At 40.7% G+C, this 20,000-nt stretch overlaps 1 protein-coding gene across 1 annotated transcript in view; it reads right to left on the bottom strand.

The window, feature by feature from the left end:
- LOC144017050 (cell migration-inducing and hyaluronan-binding protein-like) overlaps positions 1 to 20,000 on the bottom strand; it is a 161,650-nt gene that overhangs the window by 61,090 nt on the left and 80,560 nt on the right. The window contains exons 12-15 of the mRNA XM_077518291.1: positions 19,369 to 19,578; positions 16,821 to 17,026; positions 12,550 to 12,619; positions 12,147 to 12,275 (exon numbers count right to left, since the gene is read on the bottom strand). Coding sequence (XP_077374417.1) covers positions 12,147 to 12,275; positions 12,550 to 12,619; positions 16,821 to 17,026; positions 19,369 to 19,578 — 615 coding nt within the window. The remainder of the gene's footprint in view (positions 1 to 12,146; positions 12,276 to 12,549; positions 12,620 to 16,820; positions 17,027 to 19,368; positions 19,579 to 20,000) is intronic.

Below are 20,000 nucleotides of genomic sequence, written 5' to 3'. Positions count from 1 at the left end.
CTGTAGGCAATATGTCTATACTTGGCATCCTGTGGCCCATCAAATGCCTTGCCTCTGTACTGTTGCTTGTAGGTCATCCATGCTACCTGTAATCCATATGGGTCCAGGCACACAGCATTGAATCCAGGATGATCAGTGATGCAGTCCAGTACCTGATTGAAGTGTTCCTCTCCTTGTAGACGTACAGTCACTACTTTTTGAATTTCATGGCAGCAAACACATTCTACAGCTGTAGGCATTTGCTGGCAATTACCACAAGTACACCTGAAATAAAAAAAAAATAAATAAATAGTAAAATACTGAGCGATGACACCATGAACAGAAATGTTATTGAACAAGTGTATTGCTATACCAATCAGTCAATAATTCTGTTTATGAAAACATTTGTTTCAAAATATACAAGTACGTGGACTGAATCATGTACAAAAGTAAGAAATAGTCATTGATAAATCTCTCAAGTACAAGTAAAAAAAAAACTGCTGAAAAGAATACTCAAGTACTGAGTAACTGCTTGAACATAAAGTCCGATTTATTTATTTTTTTTTAAAAACGTCAGACAAAAATATAAAATTATGTCCAAATGCTGGCATCTTCAAATAAAATAAAAAAAATACCACTGCCTACATATATCTTACCAATCTTGTAATCTCGACGAGTCTTGTCTCCATTCCATGTCAGGTCGTCTGGGCGCACTATCAGCATCCTGATTAGCATCTGGCTCGTACATGTAAGGTCCAACGTATAAAATACCAACCTCCTCCTCTTCCTCCAACTCTTCAAAAACTTGGTTCTCCTCATTTTCGCTCAAACTATCGCTGATATCGCTGTCTGAATCGACGTTTGAGTGGCTTTCTATAGCGTCTGCATGGAGCGCTGCCATCGCTGTTCCCGGTGTGACGTATCACTTCCGGGTTTGTCGCCCGACAAGCTCAAACTTCGTAAAAGCGATTATTTCGTCAAATATATAACATATAAATTATTTTTTCATACTTTATTTGTTGGACAGTGTTTCAATGCTTCTATTGTGACCCTATATGGTATTTCATGAAATTACTTCACATTTGGTCTTTAAGATATCTACAAACTTAGAGTTCATCTTTCTGATAGCGCCACCGACTGGCAATTTTTTTTCTTACAATTTTTCTTCAACGTTTTTCTGCACGTTAGCTGGACCTACCTCATATTTGCTCAGATGAGGGTTTTGCCCTTCATGAGGTCACAACACGAAGTTTGTGAGTTTTCGCTAATCGCTGTGGCCGTGGCTAAGCGCTGTTTGCCAAGAAAACAATGCCAATTTTGAGGGCCTAAACTGGAAAAGAAACACATGAAACTTGGCACACACATCTGACCTGGCAAAATGAGAAATATTTTATCGTGGATTGTGCTATTTTTACAAAAATGATTCAGTAGCGCCCCCTAGAAAATTTTAAAGACGCAGCCTCGGTTGTACGTTTAAGCAAGATATACTTAAATTTTTCGGTGTATGAAAAGCCCAAGACCTACAAAAACGTCTCTTAGACCCATATGCTAAAATGAACAGGAAGTGAGCTACGAATTTTTGAATGTCCCGTTTTTGACAATTTTTGCACATTTACAGGGGGCAGACTTTTGCCCACTTCTCCCACACGTTTCATCCGACTGACTTCAGACTTGTCCTGGACCATGTCAAGACCTGAGCCAACGACAGGGGAAAAAACCTTGACTTTTCGAAATACTATATGATGAGGGAGGGGCATCAATTTTTGTGTTTTGTAATGAAAAAGGAAATGCTTAATAACTCCCCGGTACATGCTCCAAAAAATCCCAAACTTGACATGTATGTTTATAGTCAAGGCCTGAAGGTATCTCTATGACAACATTCAGTTATAAATACAGTGCCACCTAGCCCTTGCGGGAAATAACCCCCCAAATATCCCACATATGGTATTTTGTACAAAATTTGTAAACAAATTGTAAATGTGATAATTAAGTCATTCTTTTACATTCCACCACTCAAAATGTTCATTGGCGTTAGACTTATCCAAACATATGTACTTTTTTATTTTGTTTTATTTGTTTTTTATAGCCTCACTGGACAATAAAAGCAACATTGTGCAATGAGTACGAGCGAAATATGTGTATATATACTTTTACAAAACATACCAATCAGGGTAACTCATTGTCTAAAAATAAAAAAGGATGCTGATTTTTTCAGAGGTTGACATTCACAAAAACCCATTGAGCTTGACACACTCAGCACACCTGGCAAAAAAGAAAATCCACATGTAAAGCTTTATTATGCCATTTTCAAAGAAATTCTGCTTCCATAGTGATTCCCATTTTTTAATGTAAAAAATAGCATCCGAGCTCAATAGCTTCTAGGTCATGTGACCTGTGGACTCAAAATCAGTGTGGGATAGTAGTGCCGGGCCTGCCACATGAGATACGCCTCTTGTTTTTCAATTTTACATCTTTCAATTTTTTCTATGAATTTTTATATGCAAAAATGAGCATTTCAGCTCAATAGCTTCCAGATCATGTGACCAATTTTCTCAAAATCAGTGTGGGATAGTAGTGCCGGGCCTGCCACATGAGATACGCTTCTTGTTTTTCGATTTTACATGTTTCAATTTTTTCTATTCATTTTTTAATGTAAAAATTAGCATCCGAGCTCCATAGCTTCCAGTTCATGTGACCAACTTTCTCAAAATCAGTGTGGGATAGTAGTGCCAGGCCTGCCGCATGAGATACGCCTCTTGTTTTTCGATTTTACATCTTTCAATTTTTTCTATTCATTTTTTAATGTAAAAATTAGCATCCGAGCTCAATAGCTTCCAGGTCATGTGACCAATTTTCTCATAACAGTGTGGGATAGTAGTGCCAGGCCTGCCGCATGAGATACGCCTCTTGTTTTTCAATTTTACATCTTTCAATTTGTTCTATGATTTTTTTAATGTAAAAAATAGCGTCCGAGCTCAATAGCTTCTAGGTCATGTGACCTGTGGACTCAAAATCAGTGTGGGATAGTAGTGCCGGGCCTGCCGCATGAGATACGCCTCTTGTTTTTCGATTTTACATCTTTCAATTTTTTCTATTCATTTTTATATGAAAAAATTAACAACCGAGCTCAATAGCTTCCAGGTCATGTGACCAATTTTCTCAAAATCAGTGTGGGAAAGTAGTGCCAGGCCTGCCGCATGAGATACGCCTCTTGTTTTTCGATTTTACATCTTTCAATTTTTTCTATTCATTTTTATATGAAAAAATTAGCAACCGAGCTCAATAGCTTCCAGGTCATGTGACCAATTTTCTCAAAATCAGTGTGGGAAAGTAGTGCCAGGCCTGCCGCATGAGATACGCCTCTTGTTTTTCGATTTTACATCTTTCAATTTTTTCTATGAATTTTTTGATGTAAAAAATAGCAACCGAGCTCAATAGCTTCCAGGTCATGTGACCAATTTTCTCAAAATCAGTGTGGGATAGTAGTGCCAGGCCTGCCGCATGAGATACGCCTCTTGTTTTTCGATGTTATATCTTTCAATTTTTTCTATGAATTTTTATATGCAAAAATTAGCATCCGAGCTCAATAGCTTCCAGGTCATGTGACCAATTTTCTCAAAATCAGTATGGGATAGTAGTGCCGGGCCTGCCGCATGAGATACGCCTCTTGTTTTTCGATTTTATATCTTTCAATTTTTTCTATGATTTTTTTGATGTAAAAAATAGCGTCCGAGCTCAATAGCTTCTAGGTCATGTGACCTGTGGACTCAAAATCAGTGTGGGATAGTAGTGCCAGGCCTGCCGCATGAGATACGCCTCTTGTTTTTCGATTTTACATCTTTCAATTTTTTCTATTCATTTTTTAATGTAAAAATTAGCATCCGAGCTCAATAGCTTCCAGGTCATGTGACCAATTTTCTCAAAATCAGTGTGGGATAGTAGTGCCAGGCCTGCCGCATGAGATACGCCTCTTGTTTTTCGATTTTACATCTTTCAATTTTTTCTATGAATTTTTTGATGTAAAAAATAGCAACCGAGCTCAATAGCTTCCAGGTCATGTGACCAATTTTCTCAAAATCAGTGTGGGATAGTAGTGCCAGGCCTGCCGCATGAGATACGCCTCTTGTTTTTCGATTTTACGTCTTTAAATTTTTTCTATGAATTTTTATATGCAAAAATTAGCATCCGAGCTCAATAGCTTCCAGGTCATGTGACCAATTTTCTCAAAATCAGTATGGGATAGTAGTGACGGGCCTGCCACATGAGATACGCCTCTTGTTTTTCGATTTTACATCTTTAAATTTTTTCTATGATTTTTTTTATGTAAAAAATAGCGTCCGAGCTCAATAGCTTCTAGGTCATGTGACCTGTGGACTCAAAATTAGAGTGGGATAGTAGTGCCAGGCCTGCCGCATGAGATACGCCTCTTGTTTTTCGATTTTACGTCTTTAAATTTTTTCTATGAATTTTTATATGCAAAAATTAGCATCCGAGCTCAATAGCTTCCAGGTCATGTGACCAATTTTCTCAAAATCAGTGTGGGATAGTAGTGCCAGGCCTGCCGCATGAGATACGCCTCTTGTTTTTCGATTTTACATCTTTCAATTTTTTCTATGAATTTTTTGATGTAAAAAATAGCAACCGAGCTCAATAGCTTCCAGGTCATGTGACCAATTTTCTCAAAATCAGTGTGGGATAGTAGTGCCAGGCCTGCCGCATGAGATACGCCTCTTGTTTTTCGATTTTACGTCTTTAAATTTTTTCTATGAATTTTTATATGCAAAAATTAGCATCCGAGCTCAATAGCTTCCAGGTCATGTGACCAATTTTCTCAAAATCAGTATGGGATAGTAGTGCCGGGCCTCCCACATGAGATACGCCTCTTGTTTTTCGATTTTACATCTTTAAATTTTTTCTATGATTTTTTTTATGTAAAAAATAGCGTCCGAGCTCAATAGCTTCTAGGTCATGTGACCTGTGGACTCAAAATTAGAGTGGGATAGTAGTGCCAGGCCTGCCGCATGAGATACGCCTCTTGTTTTTCGATTTTACATCTTTCAATTTTTTCTATGAATTTTTTGATGTAAAAAATAGCAACCGAGCTCAATAGCTTCCAGGTTATGTGACCAATTTTCTCAAAATCCGTGTGGGATAGTAGTGCCAGGCCTGCCGCATGAGATACGCCTCTTGTTTTTCGATTTTACGTCTTTAAATTTTTTCTATGAATTTTTATATGCAAAAATTAGCATCCGAGCTCAATAGCTTCCAGGTCATGTGAACAATTTTCTCAAAATCAGTGTGGGATAGTAGTGCCAGGCCTCCCGCATGAGATACGCCTCTTGTTTTTCGATTTTACATCTTTCAATTTTTTCTATTCATTTTTTAATGTAAAAATTAGCATCCGAGCTCAATAGCTTCCAGGTCATGTGACCAATTTTCTCAAAATCAGTGTGGGATAGTAGTGCCGGGCCTGCCGCATGAGATACGCCTCTTGTTTTTCGATTTTACATCTTTCAATTTTTTCTATTCATTTTTTAATGTAAAAATTAGCATCCGAGCTCAATAGCTTCCAGGTCATGTGACCAATTTTCTCAAAATCAGTATGGGATAGTCGTGCCGGGCCTGCCGCATGAGATACGCCTCTTGTTTTTCGATTTTACATCTTTCAAATTTTTTCTATGATTTTTTTATGTAAAAAATGGCGTCCGAGCTCAATAGCTTCTAGGTCATGTGACCTGTGGACTCAAAATCAGTGTGGGATAGTAGTGCCAGGCCTGCCGCATGAGATACGCCTCTTTTTTTTCGATTTTACATCTTTCAATTTTTTCTATTCATTTTTTAATGTAAAAATTAGCATCCGAGCTCAATAGTTTCCAGGTCATGTGACCAATTTTCTCAAAATCAGTGTGGGATAGTAGTGCCAGGCCTGCCGCATGAGATACGCCTCTTGTTTTTCGATTTTACATCTTTCAATTTTTTCTATGAATTTTTTTATGTAAAAAATTAGCATCCGAGCTCAATAGCTTCCAGGTCATGTGACCAATTTTCTCAAAATCAGTATGGGATAGTAGTGCCGGGCCTGCCGCATGAGATACGCCTCTTGTTTTTCGATTTTACATCTTTCAATTTTTTCTATGATTTTTTTGATGTGAAAAATAGCGTCCGAGCTCAATAGCTTCTTGGTCATGTGACCTGTGGACTCAAAATCAGTGTGGGATAGTAGTGCCAGGCCTGCCGCATGAGATACGCCTCTTGTTTTTCGATTTTACATCTTTCAATTTTTTCTATTCATTTTTATTTGCAAAAATGAGCATTTCAGCTCAATAGCTTCCAGGTCATGTAACCAATTTTCTCAAAATCAGTGTGGGATAGTAGTGTCAGGCCTCCCGCATGAGATACGCCTCTTGTTTTTTGATTTTAGATCTTTCAACTTTTTCTATGAATTTTTATATGCAAAAATGAGCATCTGAGCTCAGTAGCTTCCAGGTCATGTGACCTATTGACCCCAAATCATTGCTGCATCATTGTGGCATGTCTGATTGACGATGCACACCTCTTGATTTTTCATTTTAATTATTTTTTTTGTAAATATTAGCAGTTTAGCTTTTTAGCTTCTAGGTCATGCCACGTCTGTCTGACAAACCTCTTTCTTTTTTCTCAATTTCAACCATTCCTTCGTTTTAAATTAACTTAATATTGTACCTATCAATATTATTTCCCAATATCACCCCACAAGAGTGCATTCCCAGTGAAATGTGAATTGGTGCTGTTATAGTGAAGCATCTTTTAAACTGTTAATAATAAAAAATAATAATAATGAAGCCTTTTTAAACTGTTAATAATAAAAAATAATAATAACAATATTAATAGTAAAAACAAACAAACAAACAAACAAAAAACATTTTAAACTGTGTTGAATTCTATTTTATTTTTGGAAACTGATCTTTTATTTTGACAACAGGATGTCGTACTCCATGCTAGCGGATGTAGTTCTCCGTGCCAGCGCCCCTTCGCGCAGTCTACCGTAAATCTTAGAAAAGGGCGAACAGGTTGACTGCGTAAAAAGAAAAGGCGTAACCCGGAGCGTATCCTCGTCTAGACGGCTTTCCACACGACAGCTCCCGGAGCGTACAGTCGGCCCGAGGCGGAGCGTGTCCAGTCGGCTTTCCCACACGACAGCTCCCGGAGCGTAGAGTTGGCCCGGAGCGGAGCGTGTCGAGGCGGCTCTCCCGCACCGTAGAGGCGGCTTCCTGGAAGCGGCTTTCCCCGACGCGAATGTCTGTCGAATATCGAATATCCAACCTAAAACTAACTTCACCGCAGTAGGAGAATAATCTCTTCTTTCGCGACCAAGATGACGTGGCTTTGCGATTCAAGCCGTGTTTGTGAGGGGGGCTATTCTGTCACGGACCGGTGAGTGGAAAAATGGAAAAACTTTGCCTACGTTACCGTGAAACGCTAAGCTAACTCCCAGTGAAATGTGTTTGACTCGACAAAACGGCCACCACGACGCCGCAGCGAACTGGTCGTGCACATTTGTGTTATTCATATACGGTTGTGAATGTTTATAAGCAATCGTGGTATTCACGGCAGGCCAAGAATTTTCGTTCCGAGTGTTCACGGCAAAATAAAGCTCGCAGGAGATTTGCCGGTCGCAGCAAAATAAATAACTGCTGACTAATAGAAAGTGACAGTCACACAATCAAGCAGCTGCCAAGCGCTACACGAGGGAGCGAACTAAATGACAATATTACAAGCATTTCTGTAACATTATTGTCGTGTTTACCTTTGTCTATATGTGACGCGCTGAATCCATGTTATTGCTCCAGTATCCATGAACCGTGGCTTCGATTTGGCCGTCCCATTCACTCGGCAGTCATGCCGCTGTACTGATCCATGAGTGTTTAAAAGTCCAGGTGTATCTTTGCAGCTTTTACAGACTTTTTGAGGGTCGTGTGAGCATTTTAGCAGTTCACCTCACCAACCAAGTTTGGCAGTAATAACGTGTATGGTGGCTTGGTGACTCCGATTCAAAGTCGTGCTCTCTTCCTCTCCCAAATGTTTAGAAGAGCCTGTAGCTCTGTCCTCTTATCCATTCGCTTTTCCTCCATTATAAAATAGTGCAACCAATGAGGATATAATCTTAACTAATAAATATTGTATATACTGTACGAGTGTACATGTACACTTGCAGTAAAAGAACTGTATGCGCAGTTAGGCTAATGGCGGCTGTGCAACACACCTCCAAATTCAAACAAACAATCAGACCAGACAGGAGTCATTTAAAAAATAAATAAATAAATATTACTCTGTCCGCCTTCTTCTCACTGAAGTTCGCAACACACACTGTGCGGCGGCATAAAAGGTCCGTGTGAAACATGGACGGCGATGGCGCAAACATGGGTCCGGGCGGAGCGTCGAATTAAATTTTTCCAGTCGACCTATTTTTAAAGTCGACTTTTTTTCCCAGCCCTACTTCCAATCAAAGTCAGAGGTAGGCCCATCCGCCTACGTAGATCCTCCTCAATTTTGGTAAGCAGCGGGACATTATTTAATTTATACCAATTTTTTAGGTTACTGTCCACAATTATTCCCAGATATTTCAGACCATAAGCAGGCCATCCAAATGGAGTAGTACCTTTAAGTACAGAATAATCAAAGTCCGTCAGTGGAAGGATTTCACTCTTCTCCAAATTTACCTTATAACCTGAAATATTACCATACATGTTCAGTACAGTTTGCAGTCTGGAAAGAGAGTCACTAGGGTCTTTAAGATATAAAATAATGTCATCCGCTAGGAGATTAATTTTGTGAACCGTTTGGTCCACTTTCAATTCCTTTATGTTGTTATCTTTCCTAATCGTTTCAGCCAAGGGTTCGATTGCTAAGACAAACAGCGCAGGAGACAAAGGGCATCCTTGTCGACTTGACCGGTTTAAAGAAAACGCGGAAGAAACCTGTCCGTTAGTGCTTATTTTCGCCTGTGGTTTGTGGTAGAGAGTCCCTACCCACCGAATAAATGATGGACCAAATCCAAATTTAGCCAGCACTTTAAATTCTAATCTATCGAAGGATTTTTCCGCATCTAAAGCCAAGGCTATGCTTGGTTCCTTATCAGATTTAGCAGAATGGATAATGATGAAGAGCCGACACAGGTTATTAGCTGAGGAACGTTTTGGAATGAAGCCACTCTGGTCTGGATTTATTAAATGAGGCAAATATTGACTGAGTCTGTTAGCTAGGGCTTTAGATAACAATTTATAATCTGCATTCAATAAGGAAATTGGCCGATATGAGGAACATTTCAGCGGATCTTTATTTTTTTTTTTAACCACAGTAATTATAGCCATTAAAAATGATTCAGGAAGTGCTTGGGTTTTAGAGGCTAGCTTAATAACTTCCATGAGAAGTGGAAGGAGTAAATCTTTGAATGCCCTGTAGAATTCTGGGGGAAATCCATCCTCCCCCGGTGACCTGTCCGCCTGCAACGAACCCAATGCTTCCTCTAGTTCTTTGAATGAAAAGGGCAAGTCAAGCTCATCCTGTTCCTCTTGGCTAAGTTTAGGCAGTTCGATAGCAGATAACTTGACACCTTGAGAAATATGTCTTGAATAAACATATCATCATCATAATTTGGTGCATACAAATTTAGGAAAGTCCAAGTTTCTGAATATATTTGACAGTTCAGTAAAACACATCTTCCCAATGTGTCAATTACAGTTTCGCCAATTCTAACAGGGGTGTTCTTATTAATTAAAATAGCCACTCCCCTAGCCTTGGAAGTAAAAGATGCCGATATGACATGACCCACCCAATCCCTCCTCAGCTTCTTATGTTCCAGTGCCGTTAAGTGGGTCTCTTGAATAAAGGCAATATCTGTTTTCAGCTTCTTCAAATAAGTTAAAACTCTCTTACGCTTGATCGGTCCATTTAGCCCATTGACATTAAAGCTGACAAATTTAACCACTCTACTCATCAAAATTAAATAATTTCACACAGATATTGAACGTAGCAAGTGTCTCTATCAACCAACTGACATGAAAAAGAGCTGACAAAACAAAACAAAACAAACAACAGGAAAAAAACAAACAAAAAAGCAAAAAGCAAAAAACAAAAAACCCACCCACCCCGCCTTATGCCAACCAAAACATGGCATATGACAACCCATAAACATTCTAAAGGAGCTACTAAGCGAATAACTAACCACTTCTAGTTCCCTGTCCGTGACAATCTACCAACAATAATATTAACATGTAACTGCGATAATGGATTAACCAAACAAGAAAATATGAACTTTTTTTATTTCTTCTTCCCCATTTCCCCTCTCTCCTATCTCTCCTCCTTACTATTTAAAACAGAATATTCAAATCAAACGAGCTCAGCGACTAACCAAGGTAGTCCCAAATTCCAACATAGTCCTTCATAGTCCAGTTATGATGTGTATATACGGTTCTCACACATAATCACACCAAAATGTTCTCAAATGGTAATAGAATGGATCAGGTGTTCCAAAATACAAAGTCGCTCATCTATACAAAATATAATCAAGTCGATATAACATGGGGAAGGAAAGGAGAGAGAAACAATAAAAATAAATTAAATAAAAAAACAAAACAAAAACGAGTATATATTGGGGTTTACGCTCCTTGCGGTTCCGTATTCTTCCCTAGGGCCGGGTAACGCAAAGTGTGTTTTGTGCCTTCGTCACGCAATGCCTGCAACACATCCTTGAATGCGCTCCGTTGAGCCATCACCTCATTGGTGTAATCCGGGAAGATGAGCACCTTTTTTCCTTTATACTCCAATGATTTTTGTCGAGCAATGCGAAGAATTAACTCATTCTCCTGGAAGTGATGAATACATGCCAGGATGGTACGAGGCTTCACGCCGACGGCCGGCTTCGGTTGGAGGGAGCGATGTGCCCGATCAACTTTAACTGGATGCGCAAAGTGTTCCTCGCCGAGGAGTTGAGGAATCAACTTCGATATGAATTCGGTGGGTCTGCCTTCCTCTTCTTCCTCTTGTATTCCCACGATCTTCACGTTGTGCCTCCGGGAACGGGCTTCCAGGTCGAGCACCTTGTCACGAAGTCGGGCGTTGCTCTCTCCTAGCTCAGTGCATTTAGCCTCGAGCGCTAGCACGCGCGTATCCAACTCGTTAGCCGCTAGCTCTTGGCTAGCCACACGGGCTTGTAGGTCAGCCTGTGACGCAAGTGATTAAAACTTCGTTTCAAACGTGTCAAACCGTTCGTTTATGCAGCGCAGGACTGACATCTCCTTGCACAATGCCTTGCACATCTCGAAGGTTTTATCCGGAAGCCCGCCCAATGTAGCCAGAGAGTCTTCACGAGGCTCGCCTCCATCGATATTACTAGCCTTAGCTCCAGTTGCTTGGCCTTCTGTTGTTTGTCTTATTCGAAACGCTGGACTTCGGCATGTCGAATTTTAAGTCAGTTATGGTCTTTCAAATATGGCAGGGCACACACTTGCGACTTGACGTCAGAAAAACGCAGTCTAAAGATATTTTTTTAAAGTCACGGAGAGGAGCACTAACCCAACACGTCTACATTAGTCGCATGCGCAGTCGCGCCCCCTTGCCGACGGACGTTGGCCTAGAGCTGCATACGAGCACATACGCCCATACACTTTCCGACATGTGGCATTGGATTGGTGTATCGAGGCCTGGCCTAGGAGGTAAATGTTGACCGTTCTGTAACTCCCCTCAAAATAAGCGTGGAAATATACAATTAAAGCATATCTGGTTCGTTTCACTGGAAATCCAGTGTGGTGGATCCAGCTGCTTCATCTGGCACAACGCAGAAGGAGAGGGACAAGCGTTGCTAGAAAGACAACTACTAGCATTTCATCGGGTTGAGAAAAGAGAGCACTACAGAGCTTCCACTTCTTTCTGGGACTAAGGGCAAGACATTCTTCTCCTGCAGCGCCTTCCTTTTTTCTCTGAGGTACGTGTCAGTCAGCTTGCACTTTTTCAGTGGCCATGTTAAATACGTAGGTTAAAGTTTAATACTACACTACTATCTTGGTACAGTTCAACTTCAATTGTAATTCGTTAACACTTGTGCTGTATGAGACGTTCAGTCCGTTCATTCCCGAAGTTGCGAGGCGATGTGCGATGTGGATGGATTTGTTTCTTATTTTCAGACTCACCCTGTAGTTGGAATGAGCTCTGTTGTTGATGAACTGGCCCATAGGTGTGTGTTCTGTTTTTCCAGGTGAGTACAGCCCCTCAGATGGTCCAGTTGGTACATGGTGGAAGATAAACCAGAATCCTGTTTCCTAAGGTACACAAGCATAAATAAAAAGCTTTACAGACAAACTCATACTAGTGATGGGCAGTACAGTTATTTTAGGTGCATTGGATCATTAGAATCAGTTCAAAAGATTCGTTCACTGAATCGTTAAATTTTGTCTTTGATGAGGTTGCAAAAATTACAATTGGCTGATAGTCAATACAACAGTTATTAATCTGACCTGACAACATGATAAAGAGTCAACATGGGGAGAGGGAGAAAAGTGGTTGAGATGGCTAAAAGTGAAAATAGAAACTCACCTCAGAGCCTGCAGCAGCACAGTTGATAAGGTTGTTATTTGGATTGGCAATCCAGAAAGTTGAAGTTGCACTAAAAAAAAAAAAAAAACAAGAGTAAGACGTGCGAAGAGGAATTGGAGAAAAAAAAAGTAACATTTTCAGTTTACTCTTTGCAACATTTTTGTCCTATGTTAAAACTGCCTGTATAACATAGCTATAGAGTATTATAAAAGTAATCTTTTCAAAAGGCATCCCTCTCTGTCCCAATATTATGCCTATAATTTGACTTTATTTTTTACTTTTATTTTTTTAATTACTATTCCGAGACGTCATGGTGCAACAGAACCAGCCTATCAGAGAATGTTGTGTTGTGTCAGTCATTTTCTGGTGCACATACATGCACTATCACACGTACTCTACCAGCTGCCACACAAAAGCTAATTGAACTTTGGTCTGCAACAAAAGTTAAAGGGACAGTAACATGAAATATCTTTTTTTTTTTTTTTTTTTTTTTTTTAAAGCTTTTAGCCATGTTAAAATGCTAATTCTCACCAAAAACATCAGTGAAGTGGTGTTTTCCTTCATTCGCCCTTCTATGAGAAATTCTAGATCATTCTGCTCTCCAAGCACCAGCCCCTCCCAACCCAAGAAAACGAATGAGTGCTCACTCTATGACATCAACAGGTGCGGACTCATCCCCGCACCTTCTATGCGGACTAAACACACGGCCACTTTCTCTGAGACTTCTCTGCTCGCACGATAGTGTTAAATGTGGCTTCAGTACTGAGGACGCAAGATCGAGTCCAGGCTTCGGCCTGCCTGGGTGGAGTTTGCATGTTCTCCCTGTGCCTTGCATTACAGTAATCCAGCCGAGATGTAATGAAGGCATGGATTACCGTTTCTAAGTGCTGCAGATAGGAGATATTTTACCTTAGCCAGCTGCCTAAGATGAAAAAAGCTGGATTTGACAACAGCGGCAATTTGCCGGTCCAGTTTAAAGTCACTATCCATCTTGACACCCAAGTTTGAGGCTGTTGGCTATAGATAGTGTGCCAAGTCGGCAGGATGAGAAGAGGCGCTGGGACCAAAGACCATAACCTCTGTTTTCTTCTCATTGAAGTTAAAGAAATTTAAAGCCTTCCAGGCTTTGATTTCCTCCAGACAGGACAAAAGAGGCCTCAATGAGAAAGTGTCCTTTTTACTAAGCGGGACATAGATCTGACTGTCATCCACATAGCAGTGAAGGGAGATCCCATGTTTTCTTAGGATGGAGCCCAAGGGCAGTAAATATAGTGAGAACAGTAGGGCCCCAATACAGAACCTTGTGGAACACCATATGACAGTGGGGTGGTGCGAGACTCTGAGCACCCAAGGCGAACACAGAATGTTCTGTCAGCCAAATAGGATCGAAACCACTCAAAAGCACTACCACCAATGCCCACCTGGTGCTGTAAACGAGCAACAGAATACTGTGGTCCACTGTATCAAACGCTGCAATCAAGTCTAACAGTACGAGACATACATAGTCTCCAGTGTCATTTCCGAGAGGGTGTCATTAAAAACTCATAACAGGGCTGACTGTGCCATGCATTTTCTTAAAACCTGACTGGAAAACCTTATTTTCCTCCAAGAAGGTGCCTGGTTGCATGTGTACCACTTTTTCCAGATTTTTTTAGATAAAACGCAGTTTGGAAATGGGCCTAAAATTTTACAGCACACATTGGTCAAGACCGGATTTCTTCTGTAGTGGTTGCGCCACAGCATGTTTAAATTGTTTGGGGACAACTACAGAAGACAGGCTACTGTTGATAATTGCCAGAACTGTATTGCCGATAGTCGGAAGAACCTCTTTAAAGAAATGAGGGGGAACAGAATCACATGGGGAGCCAAATGGCTTAATCTGGTGGACATCTTCTATAGAGCTCAGGGAAATGGCTTCAAATGAATTTATCACAACCGAGCCATGGACCTGAATGGAAGGGTCAGAGGTGAAGTTAGTGGTGGTGAGTGCTCTAGCTTTGTAAATTATTAGACAGTATGCCTCGTCACTAGGGGCATGTTTTTAGGCAAGGTGCTAGCTATAGCACCGCGCTTAACCTTGTTAAAAACAACCCGAATTTCCTAGCCTCAGACGTAATTCACAAATGATTTATATAAATATTGTGAGGATAAGTGAATCTGCTAATGAATGGATGGATGGACATAGCAACCAAAAAAATTCAACACACCAGTCAGCACTCAGCACGAAAGTGATCCTACCTTGGAGCAGAAGCTGCTGTCATCGGTGTGGTTACCGGTGAATTGTCATCCAAAACAAATAGAGACATTCTCCAGGAACGTTTTCGTAATGAATCGGTCAACTTTTAATTCAAATTACTACATTCACACACTTGACTAAACCATGTCGAACTCGAGCGAGGGACGCCGCAAGCTCGCGGAAGAGGGCTACCCTGCTACTTCACTCAGACCACGTCGGGAATTAAAAGTTGTGACATGCACTAGTGCCTTGTGTGCAATGTAGGCTAATTTAATCTTGCATCATAAATAATAATGTAATGGTTTGATAGGGCGTGACAATGTGCAAGTACACAAATTGTTTGAACGCATTAATGGCACCATTTGCACAGAGACTTGCACTTGGGTGGGTTATTGTGGGCGATGTATGCTTAGGGGGCGCTCACAAGCCTGACAACGTAGCCACCTACAGAACTACTGTTCGACAAAACGGGCGCCCTAGCCTCCTACCACCCTGCCAGAATAGTTTTCATGTCAAGGAACATTTTCAGTCGCTCAGTGAGCCCTGGGACGCTCGAAGTGCAGTACATGTAAAATAGGGGAAAGCATGTTTCAACAAGCTGAGAAGGATGAAAAGCTAGCCCCATCACTCGTGACCAAGCCCTTCTAGAGACTTTTGCCAAGACAAAGAAAACAACTGGATAGCTCCACTCCCTTTCTGCACACCAAGACCTTGTCTTCCTAACAACAGTAGACGAGCTCTCAGCCATTTCCAGTCATTGTGCCGCACACTAAAGAACCGTCCTGAAATGGAAAAACATTTTATGGACTTTATGCAGTGGTTGTTTGACAAAGAACATGCAAAACCAGCACCAACTCTTGGGGAAGAAGATGAATGCTGGTATCTGAGCTTTTTGGGGTATATCATCCGCAAAAGCCAGGGAGCATTCGAATTGTCTTTGACTCAAGCGCTAAGTTTGAAGGGGTATCTTTAAATGACATGCTGCTTTGGGGTCCAAACATGAACAAGTCTTGTCGGAGTACTTGTCTGCTTTGGAGAGTAATCAGTAGCCATTACAGAGGATATACAACTAATGTTCCATTGTTTTCAAGTGCAAGAGGGCCACAGGAACTTCCTTAGGTTTCTTTGGTATCACAACAACTATCCAACAGAACCAGTCGTTGAGTTCAGAATGAATGTTCATGTGTTCAGCAAGAGCCCGTCTCCAGCCGTGGCAACATTTGGTCTGAGAAACGCAGCCCACAAGTCAGATTCGCAACACACTCTTCAAGCCAAGCAGTTTGTACAAATACATTTCTATGTTGACGAAGGATTGAAATCTGTTCCCACTGATTCTGAGGTACTTAAACTCCTGAAAGTCACTCACAAACTGATTGCTACTTACAACTTAAAGCTCCACAAAATAACCTCCAACAGCCCAAGCGTCATGACTGCAATCACCAAGGAAGATTGGTAAACTGGCTCAAGGATATAGACTTCAACCAGAGCTCCCACCTATGCAGAGAAGTTTAGGAATATGCTGGGACAATGGAAAAGACACTTTCACACAGACTGATAAGGCTTACACAAAAAGGGGTGTTCTGTCCACCATTAATAGCCTTTTCAACCCGTTGGGGTTCATTTGCAGTGCCAGTAAGCATCCAAGGAAGGTTACTGTTGCGGGAGCTGACAAAGGAGACCTGTGATCTGAAACAACTTGAGAAAATTCACATTCCAAGATCATACTTCTCATTTTCATTGACAAATGCAGAACATAAACAGATCTGCGTCTTCTGTGATGCATCAGTTCAAGCAACTGCAGCTGTGGCTTACATGCAAACAACCAACAAAGATGATTTGATTATTTTTGTCAGAACTGATTGATTCTGACGCACACAAGACACAAAGTAGCAGAGAAATTCCATCCATCCATTTTCTTAACCGCTTATTCCTCACTAGGGTCGCGGGTATAGAGATATTCATACTGTAAATGCATCCTCTTCTTGGTGGTTATCCCAAGAAGAGGATGCATTTACAGTTACAGCCATTCTCTTACCTGCAGTCTTGCCGGGGGTTGGCTACATATCCAGGGTATGCTCCATCAGTGATGCCACGACACATTTTACTGTCTCTGTCTGAAGGCAGTAGAGTGCCCGCTCGGACCATGAGGCCCAGGCAGTGATCAAATGTGTTTCTCTCCTCTGGACCATCCTCTGTAAAGAAACAATGGCCCAGCGTATCATAGCCCACCACGTCTTTTACCTGCAAAGGAGAACATTCCATTTTACTTTTTTTTCTTTTTTTTAAGTTACAGACAGCAAGGGAAACCGTAGGAAAAAGGATGATGGATGGATGAGTGGTATTTTCAAAACGATACGTCAATCTTCAGTAGTTGGTTGCCCAGATAGCAAAATACAATGTTACAATGTCGAATTTTGGTGAAATTGGTTATTTTTGGTTGATGTTGATAAATCTATGTTTATTCAATATTTAATTACAGCTTTTAGCGTCTTTTACAGGTGACAAAAGTAGACACACTGGTAAGTCCTAAGGAGAACATACTGTATTTTTGAAAATTCTAGTATGACAAGTTTGTGAATTAGTACTTAAAATTATTATGTTGTAGCGTAGTGTATTAGCGTTGTTAGCATTAGCAAGGGCTAGCTTTTTTTTTATTTTTATTTTTTTACCACTGAATAAGGAGATTTATTCACCTGTTAACTTTAACTGCACATTTATCTTGTTCAAAACTCAATTAACTTTAACCGGCTGTTAATTTGATGTTAAAGTTAACACAAAGGACAGCCACTAACTTTTTAACCGTGTGGATAACTCTCAATATAAACTCTAGATGGTGTTTGTGGCTAGCGCTGATTTATATGTAACGTCAGTCACTGTGCATTGTTATGTTGTTATGTCAGGGCTGAGCTTTTCAGGGGTAAATGTGTGCTGACGACGATTTTATAACAAGTCTAATTTCTTTGTAGCGGCTGTTCATCAATTTGACTGCAAGTTGCTGGAATTCCCATACAGCAAGACTGTGAATAAGTGGCTACGTTGTGCACCACAGTGGTGGAGTACCAATGTCAGGGGCACCGTTTCCTCCCCATGAAACCTGCCCATTTGTTGTGTGTGGGGGTGTGCATGCATGTGTGCGTGTATGGGTGTGTGTTGGGGTGGTATGATCGTGCAGATGTTGGGGGAGGGGTGGGTTTGCTTTTATTGTACTATGGACGTTTTAACTGTTCAGCACCTTGTGTTGCATTTTAATGTATGAAAGGTGCATCGACAAGCGATCAAAACATTATATTGGTGTTTACAATACATTATTACGTTAGTCTACATTGCATATAAGGCACTGGCGCATGTCACAACTTTTAGTTCCCGACTCGGCGTGAGTGAAGGAGTAATGACAGCCAGTCGGTGCTCCGCGGGGGCATCACTAGATGCTCCCCTGTTCAAGTATCAAGTTCGACATGGAGTAGTGTGAATGTAGTAATTTGAATTAAAAGTAGACATTGATAGACATGATTCATTAAGAAAACGATCCTGGAGAATATCTCTGTTCGTTTGGATTATAATTCGCCGGTAACTGTACCGATGACAACAGCTTCTACTCCAAGGTAGGATGACTTCTGTTCACTTACGTGCTGAATGGTGTGTTTCGCCTTTTTTTTTGTTCTGTCCATCCGTCCATCCATTAGTAGATTCGCTTATCCTCACAATATTTATATAAGTCTTTTGTGAATTACGTTTGAGGCTAGGAAATTCAGGTCGTTTTTAAATAGCTCAGCAAGAGGCAGCGCTAGCTAGTGGCTAGGCTAAAAACACGCCCCCTAGTTACTAGGCATACTGTCTAGTAATTGCTTATTTTCATACACTTCTATTACAATTTTGACATTTGTGCTGCTTGCAAATGAAACTAAAGACCTCAATGAGGCTATTTGTGGAGAAATCTCAAAATGGACAAATAAAGTCCAACTGTCTAATATCGTCCATATCTTCAGATTGAGCCTGCCAACATGCGGACCCTTTTGCGGGAACAGGTCAGATATTTTTGCAAAGCATTTTTGTTTGTGGTCCTTTTAAATGCCTTTAATAATAATAATAATAATAATAATAATAATCAAAATATGCTTAAAATGTGTTATAGTAACTGTTATGAAAATAATAAAAGATTGTCAGTTACTTTACTGGACAACTCTAAATTTGAGTGAGGTTCTACTTATTTATTTATTTATTTTTTCAGTGGGGTGCTAAGGGGGTAGGTGTCATCCACAGCAAAATGTCAATGTCAGACAATCATTCCATTCCACCCCACCCCACTGTTGACGATTGTTTCTGAAGGGGCATTGGTCTCGGACAGTCTGATGGGCTTTATGCAGATAAAGCCCATCAGACAGCGGCTGTACAGTATATGAACAGTGAATGGCAAATTATTCATATTGCATATCCACTTAGACAAAAATTGTCTTTTTTTGGAGATCCAATACTGATACCAGTGCTATTTAGTTTGTGTATCTGTGACATAAACATTGGGTGGTGGTCTAATAAATCTGTTATGTTACTGCACTGTCCTGTTTATATAGAATAGCTGAACTCACCAGAAGTCCATTGGAGCTGTGGATGGTTACACAGCGAGAGAATGAGTGGTGGATTGATAGATCACTGACATAGGTGGGGGGGTTGTAACCTCCCATCTCATCCACTTCACCATTCATATGGAAGTGGATCGGGTAGTGTCCCATTGTTTGCTGGCCCATGTGCTGCAGCTCCACACCAGATATATGTGCGGCCTTGAATCCTCGCTCTACCTAATGACAGCAGAGAATATCAGGATCAGTGAGTCTGATTTTCAACAAAAGGTATGTAACGATTATCGGCCGGTTGTAACTTTTTGCAACCTCAGTTCCAAAGGAATTGAGCTCCTGTGGCCTGAACATGCCACTGTGGGGGGTGGGGAGCACAAGAACATCCCCCACAAACAGCCACAAATGCTCTGACTGACACGCGCACGCGCACACACACACAAATCAGGACAGTAAAAGCCTTCTTAGAAACTTGACTTTCTTATTTTGCAACAGAACAATGAATTATGAAATGTTATGTTTGCCATTTGTGAAATGTTGACTCCATGAAATGTCATGAAAATGTTCCATTGCAGTGGCAGATTCTCCACTAAACTTTCATGTGTATGCACGTTTTAACAGTGTAAGCTAGGTAACATTTTATTTGA

Source organism: Festucalex cinctus, chromosome 4 (genome assembly GCF_051991245.1).
Source record: "Festucalex cinctus isolate MCC-2025b chromosome 4, RoL_Fcin_1.0, whole genome shotgun sequence".
NCBI lineage: Eukaryota > Metazoa > Chordata > Actinopteri > Syngnathiformes > Syngnathidae > Festucalex > Festucalex cinctus.
Note: the sequence above shows the minus strand (reverse complement) of the source record. Positions and strands in the feature narration are given on the sequence as shown.